Here is an 18,994-nt window from a genome sequence, read left to right as displayed (position 1 = left end):
CTCCCACAACAGGAATTACCCCAATCTCAGGGTATCCTCTCAAACAAAAGCCAAGGTAATTTAAAAACTCTTCTTTTTTTTTTTTTTTTTTTTGCCAACAAAGCATCTTGTTCTGTTGAAGGAAGGAGGAGGGAATAAAGGTCAGAAGGGTGAGTGAAGGTGGGATACATTAATTTTAAAAACCTGGTTTTCAGACCAATTACCCACACATCATTCTGGATCAATACAGTTATTGAACTACAAACCCATGTGCTTTCGATCTTGATTTCAAGTATCTGGTATCAATTTTGTATAAAGGTTTTGTGTAAACAAACTACCTAACAGAGATGAAAAATTACTGGTTTTCCATGTTTGAAATTAAGCATTAAAACTAAAGTACTCCAGGAGTTCATTCCATACAGCACTAACAGTCTGCCAAATTCGTATTCCACATATTCCAAAAGACCACGGGCTGAGAAAAATCTGCTGAACAGAAATTAAGGAAATGGAAATAGTGTGCAATACTTAAAACCCAGTTTGGAGTTGGGAGAAAAAAGTCTAAAATCCTGAATTAAAAAAATGAACACAAATGAAGGGAAAGCTTTTAACTGGTACACACTGTTCACACCTATATTTCAAGTTTGGAAACGCATATTTTCAAGCAGCAATACAAAAAAGTATCCATGAAGAATGCATAATCTCTGAAAAAATTATGAAAACATCCCTGCTACCATTACATTTCTAAATACAAAACTGACTACCATATTGTTGCTTCTGTGTAGCGAGAGAAGTTCATTTTCAAAACAGATAAAATTCAGTCTTTAGGTGTGAATGGTATGAATGACAGTCTCTTTTTTTTGTTTTGTTTTGTTTTTTTTAAGTTTCTTAGTTGTTTTAGGATCCTTAAGCATGCAAGCCTCGGAGAGGAGAGCCCGACCAGGGCAGGGTTGGCTTATGACATCCAGTTTAGGACAGAGCTGGGAAAGCCTCTGGGTCATCTACGTCAGGAGCAGAAGCACTTGACTGAAAGAGAAATGTCAGAGTTATTACCTTGGTTTAGAGGTGCACGGCAGAGTGAGAAGTCTGGGGCTGGATAATGTAGTACAAAAGCAATTTTTTAAATCTATTTCAAGGACCAGAAATAGTCCTTATACTTCTTCTGGAATCAAAACTATCTGAAGAGGAATTGTAGGCAATCAGACTGTGCTTGCACATCATTATTGCACAAGGTTCCAAGTGCAACTCTTCTTCCATCATAGAATCTTGGAATGGTTTGGGTTGGAAGGGACCTTAAAGACCATCTACTTCCAACCCCCTGCCATGAGCAGATCCTTATCTGTGAGCTCATGTCATTTTACTGGCACAGAGCCATCAATCCTTCCTGAGGGACATGACTGAAGTGTTACAGAAAAGGCCTGTTTGTGGCACAAATTAAGGTTCCTGCTTTTAATTCTTCCCAAGTCACAAACTACATGATAGAAAGAATTTTTGTGCCAACCTAGCCCTAAACATTCGTACGTTAGCCAAGAATGTCCTGAGTACGCCCCAAAAGAGTTTTTTAAAAGGCTCTGAACCACATGTAAAAGCCAGTGCTGCAGTGAAATGCAGAAATTAAGTATTTCAGGACACTCTTCATTTTGTCCATGAGGGATATGGATGAGTAGAGTAGGAAGAACCAATATAGTGGAATTTCCTGTCATGGTATTAATTTATCAAGGAATACATTTAAACCATTTCAATAAAAGTGTATCAACACCTATAGACAAGACTAAGATTCTGTCTTGCCTAGCTAAGACTCTGTGGGCCACAAACCAGAACTAAAAAGTAACAGCAGGGTTTTAAGCTACAGCCTCAGCATCTTCTGTGGCTCAGCACACAACAGAAAGCCAGCCAATAAAAATGAGGGGTTTTGGTCCTTGACCAGAGGGAACACACGTGCAGAGATCACCAACCTGGTTGGGCGTGTGGATCACGTCAAACTCCTTAACCAACTGGAAGGAAACAAAGGCAACATAAAATCAGGTGCAGAAAAGCTTTGAACTACTTAATGTCAGCATTCTTTAAGAATATTAGTGAAACAACTCAGAGCAAACCACCGCTGTTTAATTTAAATTCTTTAAAATGCTCTTATATTGGTATCATGAAGGAGTTTCCCAACTAATAAGCCTAAAACTTACAGAGAAAAAATTTGCGTCTCCTGTAAGAGACAAAAATGAGCAAGTCTGATCTGTGTGAAGCCACAGCACACAGACTGAGCTCATTTTCTAATTAGTAACAATTTGATTAGATGCCTTTGAGCCAAATAAGTGATCCATATTAAATCAAATCTTCTCTGTAGTTACACTACAGTACCTCAACTTCATATATTTCTTTCCCAAACCCCAGTCAGTACTTTTCCAGGGTATTTCCCCAGTGCTTTAGCACCAGAGAAGGAAAAATATTACTGAAGGTTAGAGAAAAAACAGTGAGTCCTATTTCCCCATGAAAAAATCTAAATTCCTCAAATTCAAGATATGACATGCAGCTGTAAAACCAGTCTGTCACCCCCAACAGGTCACAATGCACAGAAAGTGTCCTGACTGTGTCTGAAAATAACCACTCCAGCACGTGGGGTTCTGCTCTGGCACAAACTGAAGCAGCTCATGGTACATTCAGGTCTGTCCATCCTGGAAAGTCGTTTTTCAGGTTCAAACACAAAGACAGGTGCTTTTTTTAATTCAGCCTACTCCCAGCCCTCCTTTTTTTGTGTTTAATGACAACTCCGCTCAAACATTCAATAACCTTGTTTAAAGTAAGCTTGTAAGAAAAGACACTTTAGCTGGTTTAGAAATGTGCTGTTTTCTGTCAGGGGCATCTCCCCCAGGAATAAGGAAAAGTCCTAAAACTACCTGTAGGAAAATCCCAACAAGAGGAACTCACCCCCCGTGTGGGTGAAGCTGCAGCTCTCACCTTGTCAGTCCTGCCTCCACGGCTGGCCCTGCCTCCGCGCCCTCGGCCCCCCCGGCCCCCTCTGCCACCGCGGCCGGGGCGGCCCAGGTCTCCAAAGTTGATCTCCAGCTGGGATGTGATGTCATTCGCGGGCTTGCGGAAGTGATGATCCATTACAGAGTCCTCAGCATGAGCCTGGAACGAGTGTTTCTCCATGAGCAAGAAAAATCACCAAAAATCACCACCTTTTCTGCACCTGTAGCTGCGCTCGTGCCACCACAGCCCGTGCTCACCTCCAATCCCACTGGAAAACTGATCATCCGCTTCTCCGAGCGATCCAAGAAACTTGGAATTTCTCATGAGAAATCAAGTCATACCACTTGTGCAGACCATGAAACTCCACACAGGGAAGCAAACAAGCACTTGAGCAAAGGTGTTTTGCACTTCCAAGGTACTTCAGGAGTACCCAGAACACTGAGGTTGGAAAAGCTCTCCCAGCCCACCGAGTCCAACCTGTGCCTGATCCCCACCTTATCACCCAGCCCAGAGCACTGAGTGCCACGCCCAGTCCTTCCTTGGACATCTCCAGGGATGGGGACTCCACCAGCTCCCTGGGCAGCCCCTTCCAGCATCTGACCAACCTTTTCAGGAAGAAATTCCTCTTGGAATTCCATCAGAAGAACATGTTTAGGTTTATCCAAGACCAAACTGACTATGACCAAGCCACTACACAACCTCATGTTCTAGCAATTCTCACTTTGTATCCTGAAGAATGTTCTGGTTCTATCAATTCATTCCACTCTTTTTCAATACTTGGTCACTCATCCTTATTTTGCTCCATGAGGATTTACACTTTGTTAGTCCTAGTATAAATATTTAAAACCAGGGAGTTGCTGGGAATTCCTCATTGCTTTGCATTCATTGTAACAGCAAATGAGGCATTAAGAGCTCAAACACACATAACTAGAGGAGATAAAACAGAGAGAACGACTCTCACCAATGATACTGGAAAATATGGCTCTCGGCACCTTTGCCATGATATTCTCTGACTGGTTTGTTCCCAGTGCATTCAGGGGGAAACCTGAGCATCAGGGAACAAGTGGTTGTCCCAAGAGAGACATCAAATCCCATCAATGTGATTATTCAGCATGTTTGAGTACTTCAATTGCACACTGAACTCAATCAGTGTTTTAAAAAGCAATTATTTTTTCTTTTTTTGTATAAAACATTTTTCCATGTGCAAGTCAGTTTTTGGCACTTAGGACGATACACAGAATCTAAAACTCTGCCTATCACAAGGCCCAACAATCATGTTTTGGTAACATGACAACATACAATGCTTTCTTGCCCTCTAAGCCCCCAACTCCTGGCACAGCAATTACCACTTACTTTGTTTCCCTACACAAGTGCCATGTGCAAGCTCAGGTCTCCCAACTCCAATTTAGTTCTCTGGTGTAGTTACACAACATTATGACTTTCAAAGGCAACACATTGTGCAATTAAGCTCTGTACACTTTCATTACCATTTGTGGAGCCTTCACAAGGCTGCCAAGGGATGGAGCAGTCTGGAGTCAAAGCCGCTGTCAGGGATTCCACAGGTCAGTCACAAGCACCTCTATGGACAGAGCCTTAACGACCCTTCTCCATCCCCACTCTCACAATCCCTCTTCCTGCCCAGTTGTACATTTGCCCCCCCAATATCCTACAGTGCACAGCACCACCATTTCATGGAATCATCACAGAATGGCCTGGATTGGGAGAGATCTTAAAGCTCATCCCATTCCACCCCCTGCCATGGGCAGGGACACCTTCCACTAGACCAGGTTGCTCCAAGCCCCATCCAACCTGGTCTTGGACATTTCCACAGATGGGGCAGCCACAGCTTCTCTGGGCAACCTGTGCCAGGGTCTCATCACCCTCACAGGGAAGAATTTCTCCCCAGTATCCCACCTAAGCCTGCCCTCTGGCAGGAGGAAGCCATTCTCCCCTTGTCCTGTCCCTGCAGGCCATTGCAAACAGTCTCTCTCCAACTTAATTAGGCACAATGAGAAATACCCTCTATGCTGCTTTATTTTCAATACATTCCACTGGGATGGATTCTACATAACAACTAGTCCCCACTCCACTCCTGATTTTATAGGTTTCATTGTACACCCTTCCCTCAGAGATCTCTGCCAGCCTCAGGAAGTTTGCTTGAGCAGTTATTTCCCAGAGAAAAGTCATTCCACACCTCAGCCTGACAAGGCACTACTCAAACCAAAGTACATCAGTGCTTTGTAAAACAGTACAAAATACCTCAGTTATGTTTTTTATTCCTTTCTTACTACTTCATTTTTTATCTACAGTTTTAATCACTGCAGAGTACTGACATTTTATTTTCATCTACTGGTAGCCATGTGACATTCTCTTTTCTGAGCAATAATGTCAATGGATTTCTACAGTAATTCTGTGATTTTCTTCCCTAGGCTGTTTTTGTTTAAAAACAAATCACTACAGTTTACCAAAAACCACTCTATTTTCACAACTTTAACCACTGAACCAACAAAAAGCAAATTCCACACATAACCTATTTCTCTATCCAGAGTAACTAAAGCTTATTTAAAACACCAATAAAAGACTTGGTACATTCTCCTCGGGCTCTTCAATCACTTAGGTGACAAAAGACAGACATACTGAACAAATTGCTTATCCTGAATAATATCTGGAAACATAATTTCTATGTAGTGGCAACTCTCAATAGTGCTCTGATCTCATAACCAGTGCTGCACTTAAGGGCCTAGGGGAAGGCTGACAAAAATTAAGAACAAATTACCAAGAGGGCCAAAGCAGGCAGTGAGAGATGTAAAAACACCAGCAACAAAAAAATAAAGACTCATGACAGAAGCATTTCTGGTCAGGTTTGAAACTGGGTGAACGAGGAGCAAGGGGACTAATCATGAAGGGTGCTGTGCACAGTGAGACAACAGGCACGGACAGAAGAGCTCCATAGTGAATCCACTTGTGTTCTCTATTTTGGTGAGTTTTTACTGCGCAAACTTTCCCTTCTGGAGGGGCTCATGTTAACACACAGGTATCCCCAGTTAGATAGAAAGGATCAGTACCTCATTTGAATCCAGCAGACTCCCCTGCATTTCTGTCATCGCCTTTGTCTGATGAAAGTTGCGTGTCCACGCCAAAGTGACAAAAGAACAAAGGGAGAAAACAAAAGGAAGAAATGAGACTCAACTACATACAGAAACAACAGGTAATCAGGTCACATGAACTCGCTGGGTACAGATGTCACTGAGCACACAAAGCAGCAAAGGGATGAGATGAAGCTGTGCAAGCACCCAAAGAGATTTAGAGGATGGATGTGCCACAGCGGTGGAAACAAGAGAAAGCTCAGATGGACACCAGGAAGGTTCACCAGGAGCTACTGGGAGCTCTGGCACAGACCACACATGCAGGCTGGTCTCCAGCACCATGGGGAGATGGGCAGGGAAGAGCGGGATGTTAAAATCACTGTTAATGGAAAAGCTTCCTGCAGAGCCTCCAGCCAAGAGTCGTTCCTCCAGGTTTTGAGAAGATGAACTATTCTTTTACAAAATGTATTTCTCAGTCTCCCACTGCAACCTCCTCTAAGGAAGTGATTGGATTAGTGAGAAGCTTTGAAGGCACATAAAGAGGCACAGCAGGTTCAGAGAGCAACAACTGATTAGTGTATCAGTCTTTCCAGAAGTCCAGCCTTCAACTTTTGGAATAAATTTTAAGATCTGTCCACAATGTAACTCCTTCCTGGTTTGTGTTTGTTTGGGTTTTTTGGTTTTTTGTTTGTTTTTTGTGTAGAAATTAAAGACTCAAGCCCTAAACCAGCTGCAGAGAAGTTAAAAAGAGGATCTCTCTTTTATGGCATAACCCAATCTCCTGGAAAGACGCTCATCAGACCAGGGCTGCCAATGTCCATGTTATTCAGATTAAACCAGCAAGAATCTGAGACAGTATTGAGAATTCATTTTACCCAAAGTATCACTTTCTAGTAACTGCAGAGAAAAAACGAAAAAGAGGAAAGACCTCAGACATGGTCAAGCATTTCACCCCTCAGTGAGGAGCATGAGGAGGAGAGCTCTTTCCCAAGACTAAGGCAGATGAAAAGTACTAGATCCTCAGGCTCCCTTTTCCCCCAGACTCCTATGGCAATTTTCCAGTAGTTCTCAACTATAGGAATGAGGGAGCTCATCACAATACGTCAATCCAAATTTCTGAGAAAATCTACTGGGACACATGGTGGTTTTCAGTCATAAGAATACAGAAGATTTGGGGCTGAAACCCACAATTTACCTATAAACCAAATCACTTCCACACATCATCTCCCTTCTTACAAATAAGAATCACAGAAACCTTCGAGCAACCTAAATTTTGTGACTCATAAGTAAGTCCAAGAGGACAAAGAGAGGAAACAGCAGGTGACTGGTACGTTTTCTGAATATTCCACCTTCACAAACGAGCTGCAGCAAAGGCTTTCCTAACAGAAAGCTATTACAGAGCTATTCTTCAATAATCCAGGGAGAAAATCCCCACACTGTTTCCCATGGGATCAGGGAACAATGGATAAGTGAGATGGGGAGACACATCTGCTGGACAGACAATAAAGCAGGCTAAAAGCATCTAAATTTAAAGGCAGATTTGTTAATACCTCACTTTCATGCTTACAAAGCAAGAGGCTGTTAACTTCTTATGTGACAGTGCTAAAAATATCCAACTTATTTATCTGAAGAAAAGTTAACCTCTCAAACAGAACAATCTACTAATCATGTCGGTTCTTCCACAGAAGTAAATTGATTATTCTAATTGGTTTGGTTTGGATTTGTCTGTTCTTTGGGGGTTTTTTCCTTGGTTTTTTTTTCATTAAGCACTGATTCAGTTTTCAAATGGAAAATACAGTATGGATCTTTCTAGTCTCTAAATCGCTCGTGAGTACCATCATCTTATACTATCATACATACTCATGTGTTAAAAAAGACTGTCCTCAGCTGATGAAATGTCAAATAAACCTGATTCAGAAAGATTGAGGGAACTTGAAGGACTACAGGCTTAGTAAATTTCAGTAAAGTACATAAATTCTTAGTACCCAGCAACATTAAGTGCAATTCAAATTCCCTTTTCTGCACGTGCCAGAGAAAACAGCATTTAATGAACACTTCATTAAACAGCTTAAGGAAAACAGACATGCAATCATTTAAAGAACTGAACTACCTCACACAGCAAGAAAATAGCCTGACTGTGACCAAGTCAAACTCAGAATGAGTTCAATGAGAACAGAAATTGAGTTTTCATTGGAAAACTGGAAAACACCTCCCCATCAGTATTATGACCCAGCTCACAGGATAAGAACCGGCAAGGTGTGAAAAGGCAAGAATAAGTATTAGGAGACCAAGCAGAATATTACATATTATCTAGTTACTTCAAAGAAGCCATAACCGTCTGTATACAAAGTTGCACCCACCAATCTCTTAAGTGAGCTACTTAACATATTACAGAGTGTTAAAAGCAAAGATTAAAACCAAAGATCAAGGCAGCCCTGCATTACAAAACAGAGCTCTCAGCACTTCCCTCCCTTTGTACATCTCTCCTTGCCACTCTTGGAACAGAATAATTAACATTTTGCAATGTCTGAAATGAGTATGCTTGAGAAAACTTCGATTTTAAAACAATTCTATAGGAACTATGTTGAGTATCACTGAAGCATACAAATGTATTTCAACTGGTTTCCCAAAAGCTTGTCTGTATATCACAAGATGAGAAGACACCCATGTTAGAAATTTAAGGTACACAGCTGAGGTATTAAGGTCTCTGAGGCATAACCAGTCTTCCCTCAATCTTACACTGTGTTTAGCAAGCACCATAACTTTGTGTATTGCTTAACAGAGACGCTAAATAGCATTAAATTTCCTTTATTAACAAGAAAACCTGACAACCTTTCTCTAAAATCCTCACCAAGAGGCAGTTCTTACAGAGCTACCTGCCTAGGTGCACCAGTAATCCAGGCTTATCTCTAGGTTACACCAGACTATATGCCAGCCTAAGGGTACGGCTCACCCAAAACCAACCACAGTCAGAATGGCCACTTGTGCTACTGCAGAACTTCAGCTCAGCTAAAAGAATGTTGTTGCACTTTATAAACTTCCAGCTGCAGGTCAGTGTCTCACACAACGGTGCTTCCACTCCAAGAAATGCCTATCAATAACAAAGCTTTTATAAACTGGATACCACAAGCATGGAAAGTCACTTTACCTCCTCGCTCTTTGACTTGTGAAGAACAAATCCTTTTTTCCATTGTCCATCAGCCCCCTCGTTTGGTTTACGGATGTTGAACTCAACTTTTGCACGATCCTTGCTCTGAATGGCTTTCCACTCGTCCAGGGTCATTTCCTTGGGGCCTTCTTCCTTAACTTCTTCAACCTCATTCTCTCTGCAGTAAATTCACGGATATTACGATCATGACCTAGAATTTATACTCCAAATACAACTCCAAAATCACCTGCTAGTTAGTTGGCACCAGATTATAAATTCAATTATAAATATACATTTTTCAAGTATTTAGAAGTTAAGAGCTGTATGTATATAAACACACACTTGCACCACAGGAAAATTCATCTCCTTTAGCCAGAGTACAAAATCAAAAAAAATTACACCCAGTCACCTTCGAGCATCTAAACAGTGAGCACAGCAAAATGTTAAAATTAAAACTTACCTGTGCCATCAATTCTCCACACTAATGACAATTTTATTTATAAATATTAAAGACTAACTTCTGCAATGGACATGTTTGGAGCTTTACCCGTTTTTTGAGGCACATCTCTCATTAATAATCAAGTTAGGGCAGTGAGAACTTGTTCTTCCAAGAGTTTTCACACTTTTTAGGTTTTTTTTTTTTTAAAAATAGAATTTAATAAAAATTGGAGAGCTTGCTTCCTTTATTAAACTAAAGACAATTATTTCAAACAAGTTTTACTTTCAGCTTATTTGAAAAAACAACAGCACACAACCTACTTGTGAGATACATCACCTCTGCCTTCTGCCAAAGAGCTATTTTTAAGTAAAACACACAACCACTATGCCCAGTAATAGACATTTTCCAGCTACACAGGAGGACAAGCCTCTGGACACTGTTCAGTCTGTTTATGCAACTAAATTTCTGATTTATAGAAAACAAGAGCAGCAAAAAGATCATGAAAGCCTCAACCTCAAAGGTCTTTATTTCATAGTCATTAATTTTGATGTAATAACGTAGAGATTTTATGTCAAAATTACTGTATTTTTTTTCCTCATTGTGTAGGACAGAGTGATTTTTGACACTGTATGTAATCACAGGAATTTGTTTTGTTCAAGGCTAAGATATTACCTGCACATTTTACTGCAGAAAAACATCCTACAATTCTGCTGAAACATTTAGGGTAGAGATCCACACCAAACCAGCCAATTTGAAAAGTAACCCATGTAAAAATGCTTTCCTATAAAGACAACTAATGATTACAACAGATGTTTTATGCTTGAAACTGAGAATTTTCTGCAGATTTGATGAAGAAAAAAAACATCCAAAGAGCTGCAGAGTTGTGCAGGTAACTGATCTGCACATGGATGGGTCAGTATCTGGTCAAGCACCAGGCACTGCTACTACTAAAGATCCAGGGAATACTGTAGATAAAGCAAATTTAATATATCCAGATTTCTAATACATAGAATTTTTTTAAGGACTAGCTAGCCTGCATTTTCTGACCAATGCCCAAGTTTTAAGTCCTTAAAAATGTCCTTAACCTTGGATCACAACACTGGAGAAGTAAGAATGTTTAGTCTTTTTTCAGTTAAACTAAATCCATTTCTTACTTTCTAGGCAGTAACTGGACCTTCTTTGTCAAAGTTATTAGTGAGGAAATCAAGGTACAGCAAACTCCAGATTAGAAATCAAAATTCTGTCTTATATATTCGCCATTTTTTTTTGAATCCACTATAAAGCACATTCCTCGTTAAAATACAGTATTTTATTGTACTGTGCTACCATAAAAATTTTCATCATATTTTCACACCAACTCAGTAACACTTGTTCTGCTTCTCTGGTTACTCTTTCACTCACCCAGTCACTGGTTCCTTCTGTAACAGTGTCCAAATGAAATGGAAAGAGATCCAGACAACTCTGAAAACTGCCTGCACACACAGAGGCTGAAGAATTAGAGATACAACCTTTCTCCTACAGCCAGTGACACAGTCTCAAAGCTATTTAGGAAAACTAAGGTTAAAAAAGTTGCCTTCCACTGGTATTTTGTCCCTTTTGCTTGGTGGTTCTACCTAGTTCTGAGCACAGGTGCTTTTGGATTTGGAATCAGGAGTTGCAATCTTGAGACGTAAAGTGTATTAGAAATTATTATTAATAAATAAATCTGAAAGTGACCCAAGAGCCTGCAGGACACCAAGGAACATTTTCAAGACCACAATTTTCAGACATGAAGTTTTTGACATGACAGTGGTTCAGCAGCATTGTGGATCATCTACTGACAAATCTGAATTTGGCAAAACTGATGGGGGAATAAACGTCAGAGGTTAAAGGCAAAGCACTAGTACCTCTGGAGCAACCAAAGACACGAAGAGGGGTGGTACTCACTTATTTTCAGAATCAGCAGGCGGATGCTCCTCTCCCTCCGGCGTCTCCTCAGTTACAGCTGACTGATCCAATTCACTGCAATTACATAACGGGTGGAGTTTGGGCTTTTTACAAGTTCATCCCTCTTTAAAGCTACATGAGATTAACAATCAAGATCTATAGAGGATTTACTATTTTATTAAGGACTGGTGCTGTCTGTGTCTTTCAAATTCTATGCTTTTCACCCAACTAATGGTTTTCCCCAACTCTTCCTTGAACCCCTCCTGAAAGCCTCCCATTGTCCCTCTGACACAAAATGGATTTGGGTCAGTGAACTACTAAAACTATTAAAAATAGTTTTCAATGTAATACTTGAATTTTTGTAATAGGAAAAGCATGTTTAACCCGATCTAAAAACTGTTCAAGTTTCTAGTAAAAGAATTGTTCAAAGATCAGCACAAGACCTCCCAATCTAAACTTCCCCAAAATTCCAGTTTAACAGTGAAGCCATCTCTTAAGTTACAAGAAATTGCTAATTTTTTAATTCTGCAGAAGAGCAGTAAAATTATCAAAATCAAAGGTCAAAAGGCAGGTAAATCTGTGCGTTCTGTAAGCTCTAATTAGGACTGATTGACACCCTGCTAATATTTTAGTGAGCAAGGACAGAGTACTCACGTGAGCTCGTCTTTGACGGTTCCCCAGTTGTGTGAGCCGCTGCCACCGCGCTTGTCCTCGTGCTTTAGGCCGCTGAAATGTGAATGTGAAACAGAACTAACAAAACTGAGTTAACATCATAGTGTCCAGACACAGAGATTCAAAGAGCAATTTTCAATTGCGTAAGAATTGTAAAGAAAAACCGAATAGTTTAGAAAAAGTTAAAGACTTACGATCTATCGCTGCCACTGTGTCTGTCAAATTCCCGTTTGCCACGGGAGTCAAACCCATCTCCTCGGCCCATCCCGCGGCCGCGGCCACGGCCCCGGCCCAGTCCACCACGTCCACGCATGGGTCGGTCAATGATGGGCCTGGCATAGACAGACAAACGTGAGTGACTCACCCCCAAAAATCGACAGCATGGTTTTTACTGCTCTTGTCCTCTTTGCAAATTTTACTTATTTTTCCTTTGTAACTGGGTCAAAGCTTTAGTTTCAAAACAGCCACTTGTACTCCCCATCCCTGGAAGTGTTCAAAGCCAGGTTGGGGCTTGGAGCACCCTGGTCTAGTGTAAAGTGTTCCTGCCCATGGCAGGACGTTGGAACTGGATCATCTTCAAGGTCTGTTCCAACCCAAACCATTCTGTGATTCTGAGATTTTAGAATCCGGAAACAAATGCTTGGGATTATTGTTTGTCTGCATTCTCTGGCATTAAGTTCCAAAATTTAGTGTTTGTATTCTTCTGCATAACTGGCTGATACTACAATTTCAGCTTAACTCACTTTTATCCAATTTATTTTTAAAAGGATTTTAATTCTGGCTGCTAAAATTTTAATATTTGAACATTACTTGAATTATGGATCCCTCAAATACTCGAGCCACTTTAAACCTCACATTGGCCTAAGATGACTTCACTTCTCCCAGGTCTGAACCCACTGCAGCCAAGGTGTAAACACCTACGTGGACAAACTTTTGCTGGCTTTGAGTCAGCTGTACAGATTAAAGCCACAGCTGTGACAGCAAACAAATCTCATCCTGCAGGAAATAGCTACATTTCAGTTCCTTTCCTGAGCTATCTGCTACAGATTTAGAGAGATATGGTGGATATCTTGATTTAAACCACAATTTCAGTTACACCTATGAAGCTATTTATGTAGATCACTCCCAGCCTAAAACTTAAGTCTGCAAACAAAATCATAGAAAGGGAAAGAGAATTGTATGACAAAAATTTAATCAACTTAATTATGATTCAATCAGCTTTTTTAACTTTACAGCAGAAGGCAGGGCAGCCCTGTCCTGTCAGAAGTAGGAAAGCTCCTTATCCTACAAGAGGAAACTCACTTATCGACAGAGAACTCTCCCCCTTCTCCCTTCTCCTCGGCAGGTTTCTCGAAGCGGCGTTCCCGGGGAGGTCGTCGTTCAGGTCTCCGGTCGATGGGTTTGCCATCCCCCTGCTGCTGCTGCTGCTGCTGATCAGGCCTCCTGCCAATCCTCCTTATCCCTGAAACATCAGGCCAGACACATCAACGGAATGTGGAGCTGCTCCAGGACAGATACCGACCCCCAGCACCCTAAAAACAAGCTGCTTCTACAAAGTCTGAGCAACCCCACCTTCATAAAAAAGTCACTGTAGAGCATCTCACTCTTCAAATTTTTACCCAGGATTTCAATCAAATTGTGTTTGATTGAAAATACTGGTAATCTGTGCTGAAATGACAAAGTCAACTTTCAAACAAGGATCAAGGTAAGCAAGATTTTTTAGTATTTTTATTTCTCTGAAAGGTCCTTTTCAGGTAAAAAAAAGGGGGGTTTTATTTTGATGAACACCAAAACAAAGTGAGTATCACGTCACTGGGTCCTAAGACAGTCAACTCTGTGCTCCCTAGGACAGTGACCCTGTGCTGTTCTAAAGGCTGGACTCATGGATCTTGGAAGTCTTTTCCAACCTAAACCTGGGATTCTGTTCTTGGAAACTCTTTTGGACAGCAGTACAATCCAGGCAGGTCCACCTGTACCAGACAAGTGCCATCTGCATCCCAGTACTGCAGGTACTGAACTGGTGCCCCCATCCACATGGATCCTCCCAGTCCAACAGACATTCCCTGACAAAGATTCTCTTCCTTGCTCACTGCTTAAAATAGCTTAAGAATCCTGTGCCCTGGAGCTGCCCAGTGTCCTTCCTCCCTCCCTAGGCCTTCTGAGAGGGTTTTTATTTTAAATAAAAACCTCTTCTTCACTAAGCTATCTGAAGGATCTAACACAGTTTTCTTTTCCACTCAAGTGAAAGGCCTTGTTTACTCTTCTTTAGAAAGATCCGCACAAACATATTGCTGCTTTGTTATGCCATTTTCTTGCCAAAACACTGGCTCAAGAATTATGAACTAGCTTTTAAATTAAAAGCTGATTTTTGAATTTTTTTTAAATAACTAAGTTCCTGCTTAACAAGCAATGTCAAATTTGGGTGGGGCTACAGAAGTTACAGTTGTAATGATATCCAAGCCAACACGCCCAGATGAACAATGACTCCCTCACCTTAAAGGCTGTACTTAACATGAAGTTTGCATGACATTCATAGTTTCTTAAGCATTCCTCACTCGCTGAGGAAACAAGGGGTTAATCTCCTCAGCCTGCACTTGGAAAAGGGCTCTCCAAGGAGGACAAGCATTCCATGTGAGGAGGGGAAGCAGGGAAAGGAGCAGGCCGGTGGCACAGAGGAGGTATGCTGCAGAACTGGAATGGAACAGCCACGGCTTTTGAATTTCCACTTCAACGCCCTGTGCTCAGCAAAACCCGGTTCCTGCTGAAGCCTAACCCAAAATACGAGTTATTTCTCAGTATCACCAAGCTTTGAACTGCTAATTCACCAGTCAAATCACCTGCAGCTTCGTGGGGTAGTGGAACACTTTTAAATACGTTCGCACAGGAAACAAACCTTGGCATTAGGCACCTTTATAATGCCAGAAGTGCAAAAACAGTCACACACAAAAATAGACGTTTTCAAACTGGAAAGTGACTTTGTTTACCACACTGCTCCACGGTCACTGCTTCAACAGCAGCCTCCTTTCTCTGTTTCATTACTATAATAAGCCACGAAAATATTTATTTTTCACACTGTTCTTGAAAACAAGATGTGAAAACTATAAGGTAAACACGGCCTGCCAGCCCTGCCCAAACCCCTCAGTGTCCTGCTGAGGTGCCAAAGGCACTGCCATGTTCCAGGTGTACCTCGTGGGGGACACCACCAGAATCTACACCTGACCAACACTTCCAGAGGACACTGGCTTCGCAAATTGTGAGTCGGGATAAATCCTTGCATCCTTCACACTGAAAACACTCTCGAGTGTTAGGGAACAAGAGATCCATAAGCAAAAACAACTGCAACATAGTTCCTAAATTTGTCTTTTTACAAGGCGTTTTCAAATAACATTTAGAAGACCCAGTTTCCAAAACAACTATATTAAAACTATTTCTTTCTCAAAAAGCATAAAACACAGTGCAGAATCATTTTTGCAACCCAAATGCTGAAGCATTAAGATGCTTTCACGTAACATCAAGATTTCTGAAAAGCTCGTTTAAACTGCAGTTAACATGTTATCCCCTCACCCCCACATCACCTGCTGTCACCACACTTTGCTGCATTTCAAGGATTCCTTTTAATCCTAGTCCTGATCCACCTGACAAGCGCTGAAGTTTGGGCGCGGTACAACATGGGCTGGGGACGCCATGTGTCCACATCTATCCCTCTCCATGCGTGACCCTGTCCTACTAATTGCTCTGTACACACCATATTCCTTTAACCTATTTATACTTGGATTTCTTTTTTCCAGGGTTTCCCGTGTGGATGTCTTAGGGATTTACACAAACAGAGCTGAGAACCCATACGAGCTATTATTTAAATATATGAAGACACACAGATGATTGCTATCGATGCTGTTCACTAGAAAAACGACCCGAGTGGATTTTGGAAAGCCCAGGGACTGCCAGATATCCCGTCAAATCCGTTGGGCCACCCAAAACACGACTCAAGTTCAGGATGTCAGGTCGGACGGGATTTGGAGCAACCTGGTCTGGTGGAAAGTGTCCCTGCACGTGGCAGGGTGGTGGAACGAGACAACCTTTCAGGTCCTTTCCAAACCAAACGATTCCAGGATTCCATGTGCTGGTTCAGATTGCAAACTAGGAAGAAATTATTCCCTGTGAGGGTGGTGAGGCCCTGGCACAGGTTGCCCAGAGAAGCTGTGGCTGCCCCATCCCTGGAAGTGTCCAAGGCCAGGCTAGACGGGGCTTAGAGCAACCTGGGCTAATGCAAGGTGTCCCTGCCCATGGCAGGGGGTTGGAACGAGACGAGCTTTAAGGTCTCTCCCAGCCCGAACCACTCCACGATCCTATACACTGCCAGGATTTCCCATTTCACGTCAGTTCTCTCCCTCTGCCGGGCCCGGGCCAGCCCCGGGCGCCCCCCGCACGCCCGACTCCATTTTGCGCGGGACACGTGTGGCCGCGGGCCCGCGGCCGCCGCTCCGCTCCCTCTGCCCGGGCGGGCTCCGGGCGCTCCGCCATGCGCGGCCCCACATGCGGCCCGGCCCTGCCCGGGCCCTTTGTTGGCGGGCCGGGCCGCTCTCCCTTCCCGCGGCCCCGGCCCCGCTCACACCTCCTTCGCAGCGGCGCTCCGGGCTGGCCCCCGTCTCCCGGCGGTCCCGCGGCGAAGGGCGGAGCGGGTTCTTGCGCTCCTTCTGCGACTCCCTGCGCAGCTGCTTAAGCCGCGCTACCCGCGCGCCGCCCGCCTGGCCGCGCGCCACCGGCCCCGCCGGAGGAGCCGCTCTGCGCGCCCGCCGGCGCGGGCCCACCCCGCCCGCTTGGCTCCCGCCGCCGGCCGCGCGCCTCCTTCCTCCGGCTCTCCGCCGCGCGCAGCACCTCGAAAGGGTCGGACTCGTCATCGAAGAGCTGGTCGAAGCGGTTGGTGACGACGCAACCCGAAGCCCTCCTGCAGGTGTCCGGGCATGATGGGCCCTCCGTCGGTTCGGACTGCGCGGATGCTACCGGGGCCCCCGCGCCTGCTCAGCTGCCGCACAAGATGGCGGGCCCTAGGCAGACGCGCTTCTCTTCCGGCGGCCGCATCCGGGCCCTCGGCGGGGCGGGCGCTACAGCGCCGCGCCGCGCAGCGCCGGAGAAACTGCGCCCTGCTTTGTGTGCGAGCCGGCGCGGGGTTTCCCGCCGCGGGCTGTACAACTGGCAGGGAGGGGGAAAGTGGTCGACGGGGCAGTGGCGGGGGGGACGCGGGGCGGGGCGAAGCCCTGCACCGCGTCCCCCCTCGCCTGCCCCGTCGACCCCCGCGCCTCGCGCATGGATGGTCCCTCCCGTTTCCCTCACAAATAAACCCGAAATAATATACTAATATATATGAAAATATGATTATGTATTCATATACCAGTGTCTCAATAGATCGGTATATTGACATGTAATTGTATCACTACAATAATATTAATATGGAAACATTGATATATTAATATGCGATATGCAGTATAACGATATTAATGTAAAATATTCATTATGTAATATATTATATAAAATGTATGTTATCATACACTGTATATTATCATCGATACAATAATATACTATATATTGCATATGATAACATATGGTAATATATGATATATATTTATGCTATATGTTGTATATAAATATATTAATACTAATAGATTGAGGTAATTATATTATATATGATTTTATATATAATTATATAGATGATTATAGCGACAATTGTCACTGATATGATAATATATATTGCATATGGTAACATATGGTAATATATGATATATATTCATGCTGTATGTTGTATATAAATATGTTAGTACTAGCAGATTGATATAATTATATGATAAATTATTTTATATATAATTATATTGATGATAACATATAGTATATGATAATGTCCTATATATCCTATATATACTATATATCTATGAAAATATACTATATATGATATTATACTATATATTATCATCAATACAACAATATACTATATATTGCAAATGATAATATATGGTAATATATGATATATATATCATATATATGCTATATGTTATATATTAATATATTAATGCTAATAGACTGATATATTTATATTATATATATGATTTTATATATAATTATATCCATGATAATGTATAATGTATGGTAATATGCCTTATATATAATACCATACTTAACGAGTATTTTACATTAATATCGTTATACTGTATATTGCATATTAATACATTAATGTTTCCATATTAATATTATTCTAGTGATACAATTACACACTAATAGACCGATCTACTGAGACACTGGTATATGAATACATTATAATATTTTCATATATGTTAGTATCCAGTTATAGCCAGAGTGGATTACCTTAAGAGATTAAAACATATTAAACAGGCACAGATTTGACATGTTCTTCAAAACACAATTTCCTATGCTCACAGTTTATATCCCTAAGTTGTAATTAAATGAAAATCGTAACAGAATTTCACACTTCCATGGACATTTCTACTCATCTAATCAGCTGATCTATGCAATTACCAGGCACTATCAAGTTAATGTGATAAATATTAATATATATTAACATATTTATATATTAATATATCTATATATTAATATAAAACATATATCATTATATATTTTATATATAGTAGTATCTAGTTATAGCCAGAGGGGGGATTATATCAAGACATTAAAACATATTAAACAGGCACAGATGTGACATGTCTGTGAAAACACAATTTGAATGCTCACACTTTAAATCTGTAATTTTTCAGAAACTTTTGCTACATATTA

The 18,994-nt window shown here is 41.9% G+C and overlaps 1 protein-coding gene across 1 annotated transcript; it reads right to left on the bottom strand.

Moving 5' to 3' along the window:
- Positions 1–303: 303 nt before the first annotated feature.
- On the bottom strand, positions 304–17,177 carry SERBP1 (SERPINE1 mRNA binding protein 1). The gene is given in 11 exon segments (XM_029959778.1): positions 304–1,002; positions 1,932–1,970; positions 2,929–3,102; positions 9,178–9,355; positions 11,543–11,617; positions 12,197–12,292; positions 12,409–12,546; positions 13,517–13,676; positions 16,827–16,940; positions 16,984–17,149; positions 17,151–17,177. Coding segments are annotated over 11 exon segments (1,224 nt in total). The 3' UTR covers positions 304–945.
- Between the last annotated feature and the right edge of the window lie 1,817 nt (positions 17,178–18,994).

Source organism: Manacus vitellinus, unplaced genomic scaffold (assembly GCF_001715985.3).
Source record: "Manacus vitellinus isolate BGI_N305 unplaced genomic scaffold, ASM171598v3 scaffold_21_pilon, whole genome shotgun sequence".
NCBI lineage: Eukaryota > Metazoa > Chordata > Aves > Passeriformes > Pipridae > Manacus > Manacus vitellinus.
This window is presented reverse-complemented; position numbering and strand designations above follow the sequence as displayed.